Below are 17,679 nucleotides of genomic sequence, written 5' to 3'. Positions count from 1 at the left end.
CTTGTTATCTCAAAATATCAGGATCCCTACCTCCTGAAAAATGGGGGAAATCAAACAGAAAATCTACAACTGACCAGTTGTGAACAAGATCGTTTGGAGCACTGAGCTGTATGCTATACGTACTGTACCTCGGCAGATCGACAGGAGTTTTTTTAAATAATATTAATTTAGTGGAAAATTACAAAAATATTATGTATTTCCGAAAATTTGTAAAAATAGTACCTATCACATGTTGCCATTTCGTCTATCGATAGGTGGAAGCCTGTCGGGCATAAAGCACATGTTGGCTAATCAATTGCCGATAGTTGCATGTCGGCAGACCAATTGCCGATATGATACTATTTTTGTAATTTTTTGAAAATACATAATATGTTTTCAATTTTTTATTAAATTAATATTACGCCTAGGTATTTAGTTTTTTTATCGGTTCGGTTTTTGAATAATTCGGTTTTTAAATATGCAAACTGAAGTTGCTGGGAAAACCGTCCAGTTTGGTTTCGGTTTTTACCGAAATTCGTATCAGAGCAGCAAGAGAGGAGTGGATCATGGGTGCTCAGTGTTGGAGTGGGTAGGAATATGGGATGGGATGGCCAGGCTAATGGAGTGATCAAAGGATTTTTTCCTCGTTTGGATAGGCTTAAAAGCGGTTTTTTCTCGAAAAAAGCCAGAAACTATCCAAACGACTAACTTTTGGTCCCGGTTTCTGGTGGCTTTTGGTTGACTGAGGATGCGATTGTAGCTGAAATGAGATAAAAGCTGAGAAGCAGGCTGAAATGAGCTTTTCTAGTTTTTGATGTGTTAAGAAGCTAAAAATTTATTATAAAAATCAATAACTAAAATTCAACAGTCACAACCGATTTCTGAGCTAGTGAGAAGCTCCGAAGCCGCAGTCTATCCAAATGGGGTCTTTGAATGGACCGTGTTGGTCTTCGATGGTTTGGTGTTTGAAACATCAAAACCGAATCGAACATCATACACTGAATAGCTAAAAAATAGAAGCTGAACCGACCATCGAACATTTTAAAAAAACCAACAATCTTGGTGGTTCATTTTAAAAAAAACCAACAATCTTGATGGTTTGGTTTCGATTCGGTTTGCTGGTTCGGTTCCGGTAGATTTTTGCCCAGCCCCAGAGCTAAGGGCACCCTTGTAAATTCGACGGGGAAGAGCGCTGGAGAGACCGGTCAAGCGTGTGGGCCGGGCAAGGCAAAGCAAAGCAAGAGCGGCCGCGACACGATCCGGCACGATCGTTGCTCCATCGCAATCCGTTCATGCACCGTCACCGATCCTATCCGGGCCCCACACGACACGTGGTTTAACGTGCGGGGGCCTCTTCCGCCGGCGCACCCGAGATCTGCCCATGCACACGAAGGACCGCGCGCGCGCGCGCGGGGGCGCCCACGTTTTCCTCTCTCCCACCCGTGTTCTTGCTCAAAACTGCGTCGCCGATGGCAGTCGGTGAGGGCTCAAATGCCTCCTACTTCCAGCGCATTGCAGCCAACTCAACTGTACTTTGGCTTGGCCAAGTTTGCCGTTCGGTGGCTGATGTATCTGGCGAGAGTTGGGAAGCTGTTCTTCTATTACCAAAAAAAGTTTGTAGATATGGATCGCTAACGAATTTTATAACACACCATCTAAAGAAACTCCACACATGAAACATTCATGCTAACGACTGACTGCATTACATAATTAAGCGCGCCTTGTTCCAGAAACATTTTTTATATATACTATCTGGTTTGCATCGTGACCTTTTTTTTTTACCATACAACAGAAATGCACATAAACCACACTCATGCCGGCTCATGAACATGTGGCCCTAGCTTTCAGGACTTTTTCTAAATAATAGAATAAAATTATTCCAGCCTCAATATCTAGAGATGCACAAAAGCAACTAAGGAGCAAATGCTTAAGCGAATGAATGAATACTAAGACTACCCCAACCATATTCTCTTCATTTTGTTCCGTTCCCAATTCCCTTCCCTGTTTTCATTCCTTTTATTTCCTCTCATCTCCAACAGCTTTCCTTCGAGGGGAATCGCGAAGGGAACAGAGAGAGAATCCCGTCCTGAAGGGAATGACCCTGGGAATCCCGTCGTGAAGGGAATCTGTTGGGAGCGTTGAAGGGAACGAGAATCCCTTTCACTACGAGAATCTGAGCCGCGAAGGGAACATGTTGGGTTTGGTCTAATGGAGAGGCAAAATGGATAAATTTTGGGTGTCAGCAAAGGGATGAGCTGGCGTGCCCAGAATGCTCGTGCCAGTACTGAAGCGTTTCCCTAGCACTTGCATGTATGGGAGGACCCGCCCTGGTGATTATAGTGCAGTGCCAGCGAGTTAGTGACTGGAACTAGCTGTTATCCACTTCCTTGCCCTGACGTCGCGGATCCAACAGGGATCCTCACATCAGCCAATAGGGTCACCAGGTGCGACGCGTGGTAGTAACCCTAGCATGGCCAACAGGGCAAGGGTGCAAGGTCGCAAGTGAAGGGAACCTTCGGCAGTGGGCAATGACACCATTCGTCAAGTACTGCGCTCTGCCCTCATCCTTTTGATTTGGGCATTAGGCTTTAGGAAGTTGGCTTTTTAAATTAGAGATTTAGAATCTGATTAAAGAAAATCGAATCGTTTGCTTCTTAAATTGGTATTGCTTCTATATATGGCTATTACGATTGTTTAAACAACATCTCTGTTATAACTTTTATGAAAATAATCTACTCTTGAAATAATTGTCTGGTGATATTTATAGAGCAAGACATTTCTTTAAGGTTAGTGTTGACATGTAATCAATCCCTTCCAAAGTACGATAGAATGTCACGTGAAATTGCAATTTTCTTTTGTTATTTTGCAATTCGATTTCATGTAAGACCACCGAATACTCTGATTTGAACGAGTTGTACTGCAATTAGTCTAATTTCAACCTTAATTTCAATGAACTTATGATATAATGATTTTTTCTTGTTCGAAATTGAACTTGCTTGCAACCTGTTGTAGAATATGCAGGAATTTTCTAGATCCGCCATTTTATCTGATCAAATAACTGTCGTCCAATGATGCAACCCAAGCTACCAGTCATGGTCCTATTCATTGAAAAGATTGTGACGTGTGTGCTTGCAATGTCCTCCAGGTTGCTACACAATTATCGAGATTCGGCTGCCATCAGACCACCCTCCTGATGCACGATTATCGAGATTATTTCTATACTGTGCTTGCAATTATTCGTTCGATCAGAGTTAGGTTGTTCCAGCGCATCGATCGTTCTCAGATTACTGGAATCATTGCACGATTATTGTAGCTTGAAAAACATGGGCACAATTCCCTACTGATTTGTTGGGTTTCTTAAAACTGCGTATGACATAGCAACCTAGCCAGTTAAGTTATGTGCAAGACTAAAGGGCCTTTCAATCTTCTGATAGAGAAAAAGTTTCTGAATCTGAGAGACAAATGCAGCAGCATTGGGGTGACAACGGTTCTGTCTCCCACGGCATGCTACCAGGACTGCATTTCACCATCAACGGACTCATATCAGCATTCAGAAATCTATGCTGTTCAACGATAATTTTTGAGGGGACGAAGCCAGAAGCAACATATATATTGACACTGAGAAACATTAGTCCGCCAGAAAATAACTTGTTGGATCACGAAAGGACTCGAGCGTCGTATAATCTATCTCGCTATGTAATTTACAAATTGCTCTTGTGGAAGCTACATCGAAGGCATGTTGCATCCTCGTAGAAGGGGGCGTAGCTATTGTTGTTCAATGTTGTTTCCTACCCTGTTGTCGCTGTGGCGGCGCCAAAAGCCAATAGCTGGAGCAGTTGTCAGGGCACCGTCAATCTCAGCTTTGCAGAGGGGGCACAGCGCATTTATCTTGAGCCATTTGTCAACACATTCCTTGTGGAAGAAGTGCGAGCAAGGGAGCATCCGGAGATCATCATTGTCCACATACCTTGCCAAGCAGATACAGCAAACCTGCCGATCAAAGGACGCAACTCAGTTTTTCTTTAAAAAAAAACGAAGGGCGAAGCATGGTTTTACATTATCTGCAAGAGCGAATATAGTTGTGAAGTAAACATGAGTGCAAGAGAAAATCTCACAGAGTCTTCAGCAGAAACAATTCGCTCGTTGTTGGTTCCAGCAGCCAAGACTCCATCACCACCACCTTCGTTTCTCTCTCCACTACGAGGCTTCTTCAATTTAAACGTGTACGTGCCCAAGGCATTGATTGCTTCAGTAGTAGCACCTCTGTTTTGGTTCAAATCTTCACGAAAGCCCATTACAGAGATTATGCAGGGCAGGCAGCAACATATCAATGCACAGAGAATGAAAGGCATAGCGTAACCGATGCAGCTGAATGTGAGGAAGGCTATACACAACCTGAAAAAAATGATTATACAATGAAACATCTAGATAGTTGCAAAAATACTACATCATGGCAGGCTAGGAGCATTCCTGTACAAGTTGGGTGCCACATGGGCAGAAGAACGTCCACCAAATATCCACACATTTCCCACAATAAACCACACGGCGAAGAAACAATCCAGAGCCATTTTGAAGTGATCAGCAAAAGCTTGGACCCTACAAAAAGGAGAATGAAACTCGGAGACTTGATTCGGAAAAAGTTAGCCAAAGTATTGAGGATTCTGATGTCCTGTATTGACCTTCGATAGCTAAACTGCATTTATCATCAGAAAAATGGAATTATAAACTTCACACAGATGCTGCAATGTATTCTTTTACAGTGCCAACTGGGCAACTGCCAAGCAATTTCCATGGACCATCTATTTCTTATTTATCTAACGGATCAGATCTGATAGGATTAGTCATACTCCTGCTCCAAGTATTATACAGATTGTTACTTCTTGAGGGGCATGAAAGCTAAGTATCACCGATACTTAGCAGAGGCCGACGTACCCGTATCCGATACGGCGCGATACGCCGATACGGCCCGATACGGCCCGATACGGGTATCGGAGAGTATCGGGAAATTACGATCTAAAAACAAAAATAATAATTCGCGATACGCTCGTCGATACTTGCCGATACCTCCTTCCGATACTTTGGACCCAATTCGATGCCAATGTCGGAGATCTCGCGGCACCACTTGACGCTGAGACTCTCTAGCCTCGGGCACCCCGCGGCCACCTTCGCCACCATGACATCCGTCACGGCCAAACACTTGTCCAGCACCAGCTCCCTAAGCCCCGCCGTCGCGGCCAGGGCGACCATCTCTGACTCCCAGTCCCCGGCGACCATGTAGTGGGACAGGTCGACCGCCTGCAACCACGGGCACGCCGCCACCAGGGCCTTCAGCCCACGCCACCCGACCCCGCTTGCCCACGCGAGCCGCACCCGCCGGATGCTTGGTTTGTTTCGGTCATGGAGATAGAGGAGGGGCTCCTGTGCGATTCGGCTGGAGGAAGGAGAAGGGCGTGTGGGCCAGCTGAGCTTGCTACGTAGGGGGAGAAAGGAGGGGCCGGCTGAGCCTGTAGAAGAGAAGGAGAGCAGGTCGGTCTTGGTCCAATGAGCTCGGGCTTGGAGAAAAGAAAGAGAAAGGAGGGGAGAGGAGGGAGAGAGGTATCGGCGTATTCAATTATTTATATTTTGATAAAAAAAATATATATATATATTTATATATACTCGCCGTATCGGCGTATCCTTGTTTTTGGACAATCACCGTATCGCTGTATCGCCGTACCCGTATCCGTATCGGCGTATCGCGTATCGGTGAAACTTAGCATGAAAGTAACTAAACATGATTTTCCCAAAGCACAAAACCATTTCTTGACAGATTAATCTCTTCAACTTCCATACCACTCACGGCTCAATGCATCATTCTGGTTGATACCTAATCACTCATGGCCAAGCCTTAAGGGCGTGTTTGGTTGGTTGGTTTTGCTTGGCCAGGATCGGTGGATGCAGAATCTTTTCGATTCTTGCGTGTTTGGTTGCCTGTTCCCTTGTGGGGGCCTGGCCGAGTTGATGCAATAGGACACCCCGGGCATGGCTCGCGGGGAACGGATTTCGAATCTGTTTCCTCCGGCCAGGCTCAGTTAATGATGGGATTAGTATATAATTAGTGAGTATTAACTCATATTAGTACATTTTAAATTGCATTAAGGTTTAATATGATAAATTAAGTACTATATAGTGTATTTATACAAAATAAACATCATGTTAATACTTGTTTTTTATTTCAATCTCATGCAACATATACTCATGCGGGTAACCAAACACAATCTCTTCTCAACCAGGCTGAGCACATGCAGCCAACCAAACAAATAGCACTGCATGCCCTCAGCCTGGCTCAAATGAGCCTGACTCACTAGATACGAGTCAGGCTAGGCCATGCGCACAACCAAACGGACCCTAAGTTAATCCCCTCCAGCCAAAGTAACCCCATAACGTTAATCATACATAGAGTTGAGGATATGCATAGATTAAATTTTAGTCGTTGATGTTGATGTCGCAAAGTGACGTGAATGGCAAGATCCCTTGGATGGCTGGGAATTGGGTACATAGTATATTGGCTAGTTTAGAGATGATTTAGGGTTTACATAAATAAGTCCATAATAACCATGGTAATTGAGGGGTCTGATTTAATCTGTACATCTGGTACTTGAGGGAGTAGAATGTACCATAAAACTTCTTGCAAAGGATACATAAAAACTCTGGATGTATGAAGAAAGATCAATATATAAAGAACAAAGATAATGTAACTGAAGACTAGAATCTGTTACCTTGGATTTGTGGTGACCACATTGTTTCTTGAGACTCCATTTGTGCCCGTTACACCACCAGCTTCAGACACATGAGGGGCTGAAATTCCGGTATAAGAATTACTTTCAGGGGTGTTGTTTGGAAGGTAGTTCTGACTTGCGGAATCTTGCCCAGTGGCCAGGCGGTTGCGACAGATATAGCACCAGTAAAGATGAGGAAGAGTTGAAATACAACCTACTGTATAACCAATGACCCACTCAAACAATGGAGCATATGGATGCTCATTCCTTGACACAGACAGAACACAAATAGCAGCTATAATCTGGCTAAGATTTACAACTAGTTCAATTGAGATCCAGAAACCAGAATTCAAAGGACTTCGCTGACGATGACCGCGATTATCATCTCTTCTTGCTAGAGGAGCATTCTGAGAGTTAGATGCAGTAGTTGTTCCAGAAGAACTTTCTGAGACACGAGGCAATTGATCGAAGCCATCAGGATTGTCTCGGCGAGATGTCGACAAAGAAGCAACATCATCCCCTGGGATACCGATCACATGCTCCATGAGTGAAGGGTGACTATCTGTTTGACTCACTCTTTCTGATTCAACAGGAGGAACATCCATCAACCAAAAGGTTGCATAGGAAATTACTGGTTGTGTTCCCAGAAATGGAGCAGCTTTGATTTAAGATGAAGGTAGCAGAATGCACATTTTCCAAGATAATGTACTTTGCTCTTTCCCCCCTCTAGCAGCAGGTCACCTCCACTCCACCTGAAAGAAAAGGAACACTTGATATCATTAAGCTATTTAATTACCTCTTTTAAGTAGGGAAGCCAATATCTTTTTGAAGGTAGTAATACAGGCAATAATATAGCTAGGTAATATAAGCAAGATGGTCAACTCAAATAACTGGAACAAACAATTTGAGATGCCAATCTACAACTTTAATTGAGTCAGCATTTGCAAATGTTGTATACAGTTACCATATGACAACCGTTAGAAAAAAAAGGAGATACTTCATTCTTTTGAGCCCTAACATACGATATATGATTCTCTATTAGACAGGATTGAAGTAGAACAATATACCAAATCCAGCTTCTCTGAAAGATGTTCTGGGGGTTACATTCCATCATGTAAGCGTTTGACCTGGTTAATCATCCTAATACTGAGTCGTGTGTGTGGACATGCAAATTTGTGCATAGATGTGATCCCAACCATCACTCTTAGTTCTTATTGTTGTATACAACGCACTCAAAAACAAGGGAAGGATTGTCATCAATTTCTACACACGCTATCATTGTAGGATACTAGGATATTCTTTTAGGGTTCACAAGTTACCAAGATGTGTATATATACTTCTACTGCAGTTTTAACTTCATAATCAAAACCTGGAGAAGAACAAGCTGCGTTTAAAACCCCACGGTGACCGAACACCGAGTACACAGGTCAACCTATCTCAAAGAAAAGAACCAAGAAATCAAAACAATAACGCTACAACCTAACCAAACACTAACCAAGTTCTAATTTAACAAACCAAGCTCTTTCAATTCTCTTCCAAGCTGTCCTAGAAACCAAACAAACAGCAATCATGGCTACCGCAAGGCCAATTCAAAATAGTAACAAGGTAATGATGCCCTCCAAATGATTATTAACATGCCACAAGAGAGAAGAACCCCGGTCGCAACTCGCAACACAACAAGCTAATTTGCTATCACATTTTTTCCTCATTTACTAGTTCCATAAAACCGCTAGAGAATAGCTAAAGATCAAGTTCGCCAGCTAGAAAAGATCAATCCAAAGGGCAAAATCCGAGTTAAGCAAGGAATGTCACATACCTCAAAAAAAAAAGTTCCTGATCCAAGTAACGTCTCACCAACCACGAGCAGCTCCACTCCAATCGCCTGAAAGATTCAAGAACCCATGAACAACCAACAACGCCAAGAACCAGAAGAACCCAAGCTTCAGAACCACACCGAACAATCACCTGTACCGTTTAAAACCGAATCAATGCCTAGCTCGCAAGTATCCTGCCCAAGATTTGCATTAAAAAACCGCAAAGAAAAATCGCCGGGCGAGCTCTCGGAAGCAAGATTGCGCCGGGGGGAAAGAAGGAAGGAACAGGTGCCAAACCCTTGGATCAAGGCAACGCGCTTATATAAAGGAAAAGATGATAAAAACACGGAAGCATCACACTTGCGGGAGGGGAAAATTCTACCAAATGGGGGAGCTCCAAGACTTGGAGTTGAATTCTTCGTCCTCCCTTCTCCAGCATCGAGTGGCGATGTTTATTTATAATTTTTTTTATCGTTAGATTATTTTTTATAGGCTCTACGGTATAAAACACGATTCCTTCTCAGTCACCTCTTCTTCTCCGTCTAATAAAATTCTATAAGATTTAAATAATTTATTTATTTTTATTATTTATTCTCATTTTTTAAGACTCCTATTTCATTACCGAGTACGGATATATAACTCGTTTTACTAATAAAAATAAATAAAAAATTAAAAAATAATTTAGCAAATAATCTTCTTTTCTTTTTATCCCATATAAAATTAAACTAAAGTATCACTCCTGATGTATTCGTTCGATAGTAGTTTTATAATATATTCACGTCTTCATATCTTAAATTTATACTTAATATTATTATATCTAGTATTTATGTTTTTAGCTAACAGAAAAAGAGAAAGCGGGATTCGTCCATAGTGGCCGTTTGCTGCACGCGACTCTCAAATCAGACAGTGAGGAGTGAGAGGACGCGTGGAGGGTAAATAATGACTGAGCGAGGCGGCGAGGCGCAGGAGAGCAGGGACACGGGAGTGGATTAGGGATTTAGATCCCCTGACTTCAGGGTATAAAGTCACGAGAGAACAATAAATTGTGAGTAGATGAACAGTTCCCTGACGCCAATTACTATAGTAACGGTTCCGTTAATTTACTATATCAATTTTATGTTCCATATATTGTAGCAGTGCATCTGATCTATCCATCTATGATCCAACGGTTCACGAACGTTTGAAGTCACCTGACTTCACCGATCCGATACCGTAGATTAGTTGGGTTTGGGTCGGTGATTTCATCCGCATGCATATGATAGGATAAGGTAGGATTAGGAGGGGCCTTTTTGATAAACACCTTTTGTTTTCTCTTTTTGAGGACTTTTCCTTTTATTTTTATGGACATTGTAATATAGGACTGAAGTGTACAGATATATTGGAGCAAATGTCTGGACAACACCGGATGACTCGGTTCAAATTTAAGTGTTAGGATTATTGATCGAGGCAACAGATTCCTAAGAGAATATCTTATGAAATGATACATAAAAATTCGATTGGTCGGTTGTCTGTATTTCTTGGGGGCAGAAACGAAAGGACTTCTCGGTTCATGAGCTACACTGTTATTTATAAGTAATTTTGGTTCACGCCTACAAACCACCGTTCACCGGACACATGCATCTCACTCGTGCAAAATGCGTGTTCCCTATTATATGAGGTTATACTCAGCAATAGATGGTTAATCCTGGTTCTTCATATCTACATGTGGTACTTGGTAGGAACTAAGTCTAGCTCAATTAGTTAAAGATACAAATATATGTCTAGGTTATTCAAATTTAAATATTCTTAGACGTGAATTTAAATATCTATTTAAAAATTAATAATTATGTGTACTTGAACGTCTTGATATCTTATTAGTTCATAGACAAAAAAAAAAGGTGTGATGCCTGGTCATGAAAAATGACGTGGTTCAGCTGCCACCAACCACGGTCAAGTCGATAACTCTGCTAACCAACTTACGTTACGAAAGGAGAAACTAGTCACGTACATACTCTTTTCCTCTTTAAATCAAGCTTTCGCGTTACCCAATTGCACACGGAATTATCACTAAAAGATGACTCGTCAACTATTCTTTTCGCAAAAAAGATGGCTTGGGGTTGGGGATATAAGTCTTGCCTATTTGATTCCATGCCTTCTCTTCAACTGATCTTTTGTTGGTTCCGTTGTTTATTTCATCCTTCCGCACCACCGAAAGCTCGGTGTCCTTTTGTATACACATGTAGCTTTCCTGATGATGTACGAAAGCGTTTCAAACACATGCTGATTTATAAAGAGAAATTTTACGATGGTCTAAAATTAATATGAGTTATTTATATTTAGAGTCTAACGGTTCAGATTAGTTAGGATACTACTTATTTCTCACCGGTAGTATAGATAGTATATGTGAGTAGTATGTTGGTATTAGGTTATTTTAAGGAGAAAAATACGTGATATGAAAGTAATTAACTATAGTTATATGTCTCTAAATAGAGTAATATTTCATTGTCGTTTTAACATTTTAATTTGCATCGGTATGAGAGTTCATTTACTACCCATCGGTTAGAGTTAGCGATCCGACGTTTACGGCGTTTGCGGCGTTGATCTTTTTATTAGTAAAAGCATGGTAGGTAATTTTAACAAAATTATCATAATTACCAAAATATCTAATTACGTGAATCGTCGAATTAAATTTATACTATTTTCTACCTTAGATAGTATAGACTACCATAAAAAAGCTCTTTGTAAATACCTACTTGTGACGATTGTTCGCCAGCTGATCACTTGAGAACACGACGATTTGAGTTCGAGTGTGATGTGATCCAACGCAACGGATACAGCAAATAGATGCATATATTCTTAGTAAAAACTTTAATGTAGAACAAGAATTGAATTTATGGAGTTATCGTATAATGAGGCCGTTTTGTTTTAGGCACGTGGTGCACAAATTTATAGCCTAAAAAGGGTACAGAAGTTTGTACTCTCAAAAACGGGTACATAATTTATTTCCTTTTTTTTCATTTGCGATGGATCTATTTATACATTTTTTACCAGCTTTGATATTTTTTTTGAGACTATTTAGATCCTCCAGTTATGGTGTGAAAAAAAAAAAATTTAGGCCATGTTTGGATGCATAGTATTTTTGAGTTTTAGGGAAATACCACGGTTTCTGAAAAATATCAAAGTACTGAAAACTTTGAGGTGTTTGCATGCAACAAAAACTGATATTTTGTAAACTGTAGTATATCAAATACGATGGTATCTTTTAAGTTTTTAAAAATCCACTCACATCCTCTTTATTTTAAAACTGAGCTTCACTGCTCCCTCATGTACAGCATATCCATTGCACAAGCACGCTTGTGTGTGACGTTCCCCTAATATGCATAATTGCATCCATCATTCTACACAGACATACATACCCATGTTGTATTGTATAATGTTCTTTTGCACAGACTCATTTCATTACATTCTTTCTATGGCACTGTTCATGGTTCACTGTTGTTACTTATATTGGAGGACCCTATGCACTTAAGCTAATATGGAACTTTTTCGCTGCAATGTATTGTACATGCACTTTTAGCATATCTATCATTTAACATTATTTGTGTAAGATAACGTAACATGATTGAGTACTATGATATACACGCATATGTCTTTGATAAAAAAATATGCAATATATATTGATAGGTGGCATGGGACGAGCACCTTGGTGATCCACAAGCTGATATGCACCACCGTCGTGGACTTGCTCGATGACAAATGGCCCTTCCCATTTTAGCTTGAATTTTTCTTTTGTCTTGTGTGTAACAACAATAGGGCAGTGAAGAATAAGAACATGTTCGTCTTTTTGGAAAATTCAATGCTTGACAAGCTTGCCATAGGCTCTCACCATGTTTTGGTGGTATAGTTCTAAATTTTGAAAGTCGTGAAGATGTTCTTCTTCCAAAGCATCCAGCTCTTGAAAACGAAGCCGGATATGTTCATCATTAGTAAGCTCTTCATGAATAGCCACCCGTAATGACGGGAACTTCCCTTCAAGCGGCAAGACTGCCTCACTCCCATAAACAAGCGAATATGGGGTGGCTTGCGTCAGAGTACAGGTGGTGACACGATATGCCCACAGGGCCTCAGAGACGATCATGCCAATCTCTTTGATGCTTCGTGACCATCTTTTTAAGTATTTTGCCAAGGTTTTGTTGAATGCTTCAGCAAGTCCATTTGCTTGAGGATAGTAAGTTGTGGAATAAGTCCACTATGCTATAGTTTGCTATGAATCTCCGCATCTTGTTGGATCGGAAAGCCTTGGCATTGTCCAATGTAATGCAACGTGGGACTCTGTAACGATATATGATATGCTTTCCAAGAAGTTAATGATGTTGTTAGTCTTCACTTCTCGTAATGGTACAGTTTTCGCCCAAATAGAAAAGTGGTCAATCGCAGCGAGGATAAAGTGGTGCCCATGGAAGAAGGAGGCTCAATGGAGCTGATGACATCAATTCCCCATGCACCGAATGGCCATGAGGGAATCGTCAGATGAAGCGAAACCGGCGGTTGATGCTTAAAGTCTCCATGAATTTGGCAACTATGACAAGACTTAGCAATTTTGAGGCAGTCCGCCATAGTGTCGAGGTCTTATGGGAGATCAGTTTTGATTTCCCGTCCTGTCATGACGATTATGAATCTCGTGATGCAAATCTCCTTCTGGACAGCCCCTGGGGATGTTGCTCGATGGGTCCATTGGTCCTGGGCAGGTGGCCTCTCAAGGTTGGGTCTAGCTGCTCGCCTCCAATCTAAGGAGAATGAGTGGAGACTATTGTGACATGAGCTACCGATGCGGGAAGCAGTTTTTGAGGCTTTGCCTATGCATGTGCATCGGTAATGACTCCTATCAGATTTTGTAGCCATCGTGCACCTTCTGGAGTGTCTAATCCTCCCTGAGGAGTGTTGGAGAGTAATATTGCATTTTCTAAATGCAATGCCATGTCAGAAGCGTACTACTGGCCATTGCCTTGTCGACCCATTGATCCGAAGACCAGCTGTCGGAGCAGTGATGTGTGATTCCCATGGCCTTAGCCATGATTATGAATCAAAGAGGGGGGGGGGGGGTTTGATTGATTCGAAACCCTTGGTTGGGCAGCATCGCCATTTGTTGTGGTGGGAGTGTATTGCCCGAGGCCAATGTTTGGTTGATCCCCATCATGACCAGTCGAAAGCACGTTCACCTCGTAATTCTCCTCATCATCTTCATCTGAGGGAGCATCGAACTCTGAAACCGAGGTTCATCTTCTGGGATCTCCTCATCAAAACCATCGAGTCCTTGGTAGTAGCAACTAATTGATGCTAAGACTGCGGTTGTAGTTGTATTCTCGACTCCCAGTCCATATGATTGCTAAACTAATGATCTTGATCGACAAACCCTATGGCTTGCTGATCAAAAGTTGCCATCGGAGATCGAGGGATCTTAGGCAATTTGTCAGACTTCACGTAGATGTCGAGTCCGAAGTCATCGTAAAAATCGTCATTGGTGTAGCCTATTGTTGGAGACTCGATACACTCTGTTGACGACCGATTTGCTCGTATCCAAGGATGACACCAGCTGTTAATGACTATTAAATCGATAGTGAATACTTATATATTAAGTTGGGATACCTGCTGTTCACAGAATATATCGAAGATAGAGACACGAGTTTTTATATAGGTTCAGGCCTTCGCTTGGATAACAGCCCTACGTCTTATCTTGTCTTGATTAATCTCAAAAAAAGATGATTACAACGGGGGAGTATGTAGATCTAATCCTAAGTCTCTAGGCGGAATCTCTCTTTCCATATTTTTTCTCCAAATTGTGTCATCCAAATCTTTCCATATTTTTTCTCCAAAACAGAAATAGTATGATCAATTTCCAAGCTTTCCAGAGTAATCTAGCAATGCACACCCCACATTACAGAGCCAAAATTTTCTCCCCCTATGCCCCTACTTGCAAGACCAACATAATAGTTTTTGCCGTTGTCGAAACTGAGATAGGAAAATTGTGTTTGTTCTGTTCTTGTTCGTGTATAAATGACCTAAAGGTATACATTGTCTTCAGAGAGAATGACTAGAACAATCATTTCTCACTATGAAACCTCGACACTGACTGTTGTGGCTGCAGCCAAACATCATACTGCGATTACTACTGAGGCCGGAGAATTGTTTACCTGGGGATCAAATAGAGGTATGTGTGATGCATCTCAAAGGCATTTCAAGCAGCATGAATCTTAGGCACACATGTCATGTCCTTTTCGTCCTTGCTTGAATTATTTTCTCCTAATGGCCTACAGCAAAATGCTCTGAATGATGCAAAGGGTCAGCTTGATTACCCTTCTATTGATACCCAATCGGCACCAAGACGTGTTAGTTCCCTCAAACAAAGGATAGTTGCAGTAGCTTCTGCAAACAAGCACTCTGCTGCGGTTGCTGAAACCGGTGAAATATTCACCTGGGGTTGCAATAAGGCAGGCCAGTTAAGATATGGCACTTCAAACTCAACACCCAAATGTATTCCAAGAATGGTGGAGTACTTGAAAGGAAAACTATTTAGAGGTGTATCTGCAGCAAAATACCATACTATAGTGTTAGCAGTTGAAGGTGAGGTAAGTTGGTACTAGGCTGAAGCTTGATATTTCATACGCATTGTTCTAACGTCTAGAAATTTTACAGATCCTTTGATGCCATCTTCTTTTCAGGGTTCACTTGGGGTCATGGCCTTTTATCACAGCAGGTTAACAATAATCTGCTTATGTTCTACTGATACTTTGTTTCCTGATTGCCTCCCAAGCCACTGGATCATGTCCAACAATTTACTTTGCTAATCTACTATACACATCCACGCTTTTGTATTTTATTTATGTGCCAATGCGCGGTTGCTTTTGTCATCAAGGATAGTATCAACTCAGCCAGCATCAATCAAGATACGGTGTAAAATTCTGTTAAATATGTCTGAATATGTGATCAATGAAAACTTTCTATGATAATAATATCTCTCGATCAATTTCATAAATACATAGGAATATGTAAGTACCAATCCCTCCGTTTTTTGAGTTCTCTCTTTCGAATCTGTGTTGCAAAAAAGAAAGTTAAATTGCTTTGGCCGCTGCGCAGTTAAACTCTATCTCAAGGTGTTTCATATTTTCCTGAATTGTTTTAAGAACAACCGTGAAAGCTACATCATGTCCCAGTAATGCCCACATACATGTGCTGTTATCATTGTCCATGTATATTGCATCGATTTCCTTGAAATATCTTGCCCGCAGCAACTAGTTATCTTATTTCTTTCTTTAGACTTTAGGTTACCACTCCGTTATTCCCCCTACTTTTTAGTTTTGAGCGGCCATGAATAGCAGCGACATTAAGCTTTTATTGAAGTTCAAATTAAGTCTTTAATTTTGACTGATATCCGATAGATGCATGGCATCCCCCTGTTGTGCTAGCTCCATCGGGCCTACTCACCCTACTGTAGGCCGTCTTTTCAAAAGTGGTAACCTTTCCGGTAGCTTTGTTTAACCAAAAGGCCTACTTTTTAGCCTTATTAATCCTCAATTATGGTTAATATACTGGGAGTTGATTATGATGTCTAACACATTATTGATGGTAGAATTACAATGGTAGTTTTGTTTATCGGTAAGTAGCTGTTCTGTAGGACTGTAGATGAATGATTTGTGCATGAGTAATGCTGTGAGTTTGTGTTAATATTTTTCCCAATACTTGCATGAGAGATCTGTATTGACATCTAAAAAAATGTGTTTTGAATAGCTGTTACTAAAAATGGAAGAAAATGGCATTGTCTCAGAGGACATGTCTGATTGTCTAATTGATTATTATTGTAACTAAAAAGTACAAGGAGACGTGAACTTTTTAGGTTGGTCATTGGTTAAATTAATGGTTCTTTTGCAGATGCAAGGGAGCAGCAGGAGTCTCCGGATGGCGGCGAAACTTCTAACACGGTTGTTGATCAAGAGGCTGCTGAGCTTTGAACTGTTTTTGGGAGCTCTGTACTTCCAGTTTCAGAGATGAGGTTAAGTCGCTAGCAGTATCTGCTGGAACATACATGTTCATTGTCTTCCATGCTTGTTGGGTCATTAGCATTTGAATGACTTTTCATTGTCTTCCATGCTTGTTGGGTCATTAGCATTTGAATGACTTTTTGGGGTTGTAATTGTAATCATCATGCTTGAAATGTTGTTCAGTGTCTTCCACATTGGATTTGAACATTGGGAGTTGTAATTCATAGGCCTGAAACGTTGTCTGGAGGTCGAACTCTTAACTTGGGGGCATGGTTCAATTTACCGACCGGAGCTCGGTTACCGAGCTCCGGCGGTAACCGAAAATGCGCGATAACCACGGTTATCGGTCAAAAATTCAAAAAAATTCGGAGAAAATTCATTTGGCAAATTTTAACTTTTTGCGAAAAAATCATGTTTTTGCCCTCTCGGTAACCGAGCGGTTTGGGTCGGTTACCGAGCGGTTTGGGTCGGTTACCGAGCGATTTTCTCGTATTTTTGATTCGGTCGGTTACCGAGCGGTTTGGGTCGGTAACCGCTCGGTTTTCTCGATTTATCGAGCGGTTTTATCGAATTTCAGCGCAGTTCAACAAAAAACCTAAAAAAGGGTTCAATCTTGTAAAATCAATAACTAATTCATCCGAGCTTCAAATCAAGTGAAACAAATTTTGTTGGCTTCCTTGTAACATGATATACATGATAAAAGTATTTATACTCATAAAAAAGTTCAAAATTTTCTGTGAGAAATTTTATTTGTTAAACCAAGGTAAATGCATAGTTTACTCTTTGCTAATCCAAAAATCATGAAACTAATTTTGTTAGTCTTCTTACATGATCCTATATCTTTTAAAAATATATGAACTCATGAATTAGTTATTGTAACATGCATGATTGTGTAAATGTGTTGCGACTAGATTAATTCATAACTGACCCATCACACCTTAAAAATTAGTGAAACCACTTTCATTAGCTTATTTATATTATGATTTACGTAGAAAAAATAATAGTAGACATGAAAAAATTAATTACAGTGATGTTTCTTAACATATTCACTTTATGCTTGTGAACTTTGTAAAAATCATAGAGAATTTAATAAAACTCTAAATAAAGTGAAAT

General features: G+C 40.9%; 1 protein-coding gene across 6 annotated transcripts; it reads right to left on the bottom strand.

The window, feature by feature from the left end:
- Nucleotides 1–3,556: 3,556 nt before the first annotated feature.
- Nucleotides 3,557–9,020, bottom strand: LOC133928548 (E3 ubiquitin-protein ligase At1g63170-like). 6 transcript variants are annotated; one of them, XM_062374939.1, is made up of 7 exons: nucleotides 8,849–8,990; nucleotides 8,703–8,745; nucleotides 8,554–8,619; nucleotides 6,738–7,489; nucleotides 4,453–4,575; nucleotides 4,095–4,377; nucleotides 3,557–3,969 (listed from the first exon to the last, which is right to left on the bottom strand). In XM_062374939.1, exons 4-7 carry the CDS (start codon nucleotides 7,340–7,342, stop codon nucleotides 3,745–3,747), a joined length of 1,236 nt encoding a protein of 411 aa, XP_062230923.1. In that variant the 5' UTR covers nucleotides 7,343–7,489; nucleotides 8,554–8,619; nucleotides 8,703–8,745; nucleotides 8,849–8,990; the 3' UTR covers nucleotides 3,557–3,744. The 6 variants fall into 6 exon arrangements, with proteins under 6 accessions (XP_062230923.1, XP_062230924.1, XP_062230925.1 ...); XM_062374940.1 differs by having other exon boundaries at nucleotides 8,934–8,977; XM_062374941.1 differs by lacking the exon at nucleotides 8,703–8,745 and having other exon boundaries at nucleotides 8,554–8,702; nucleotides 8,934–9,020.
- Between the last annotated feature and the right edge of the window lie 8,659 nt (nucleotides 9,021–17,679).

The sequence above is a fragment of the Phragmites australis genome, chromosome 9 (assembly GCF_958298935.1).
Source record: "Phragmites australis chromosome 9, lpPhrAust1.1, whole genome shotgun sequence".
Classification (NCBI taxonomy): domain Eukaryota; kingdom Viridiplantae; phylum Streptophyta; class Magnoliopsida; order Poales; family Poaceae; genus Phragmites; species Phragmites australis.
This window is presented reverse-complemented; position numbering and strand designations above follow the sequence as displayed.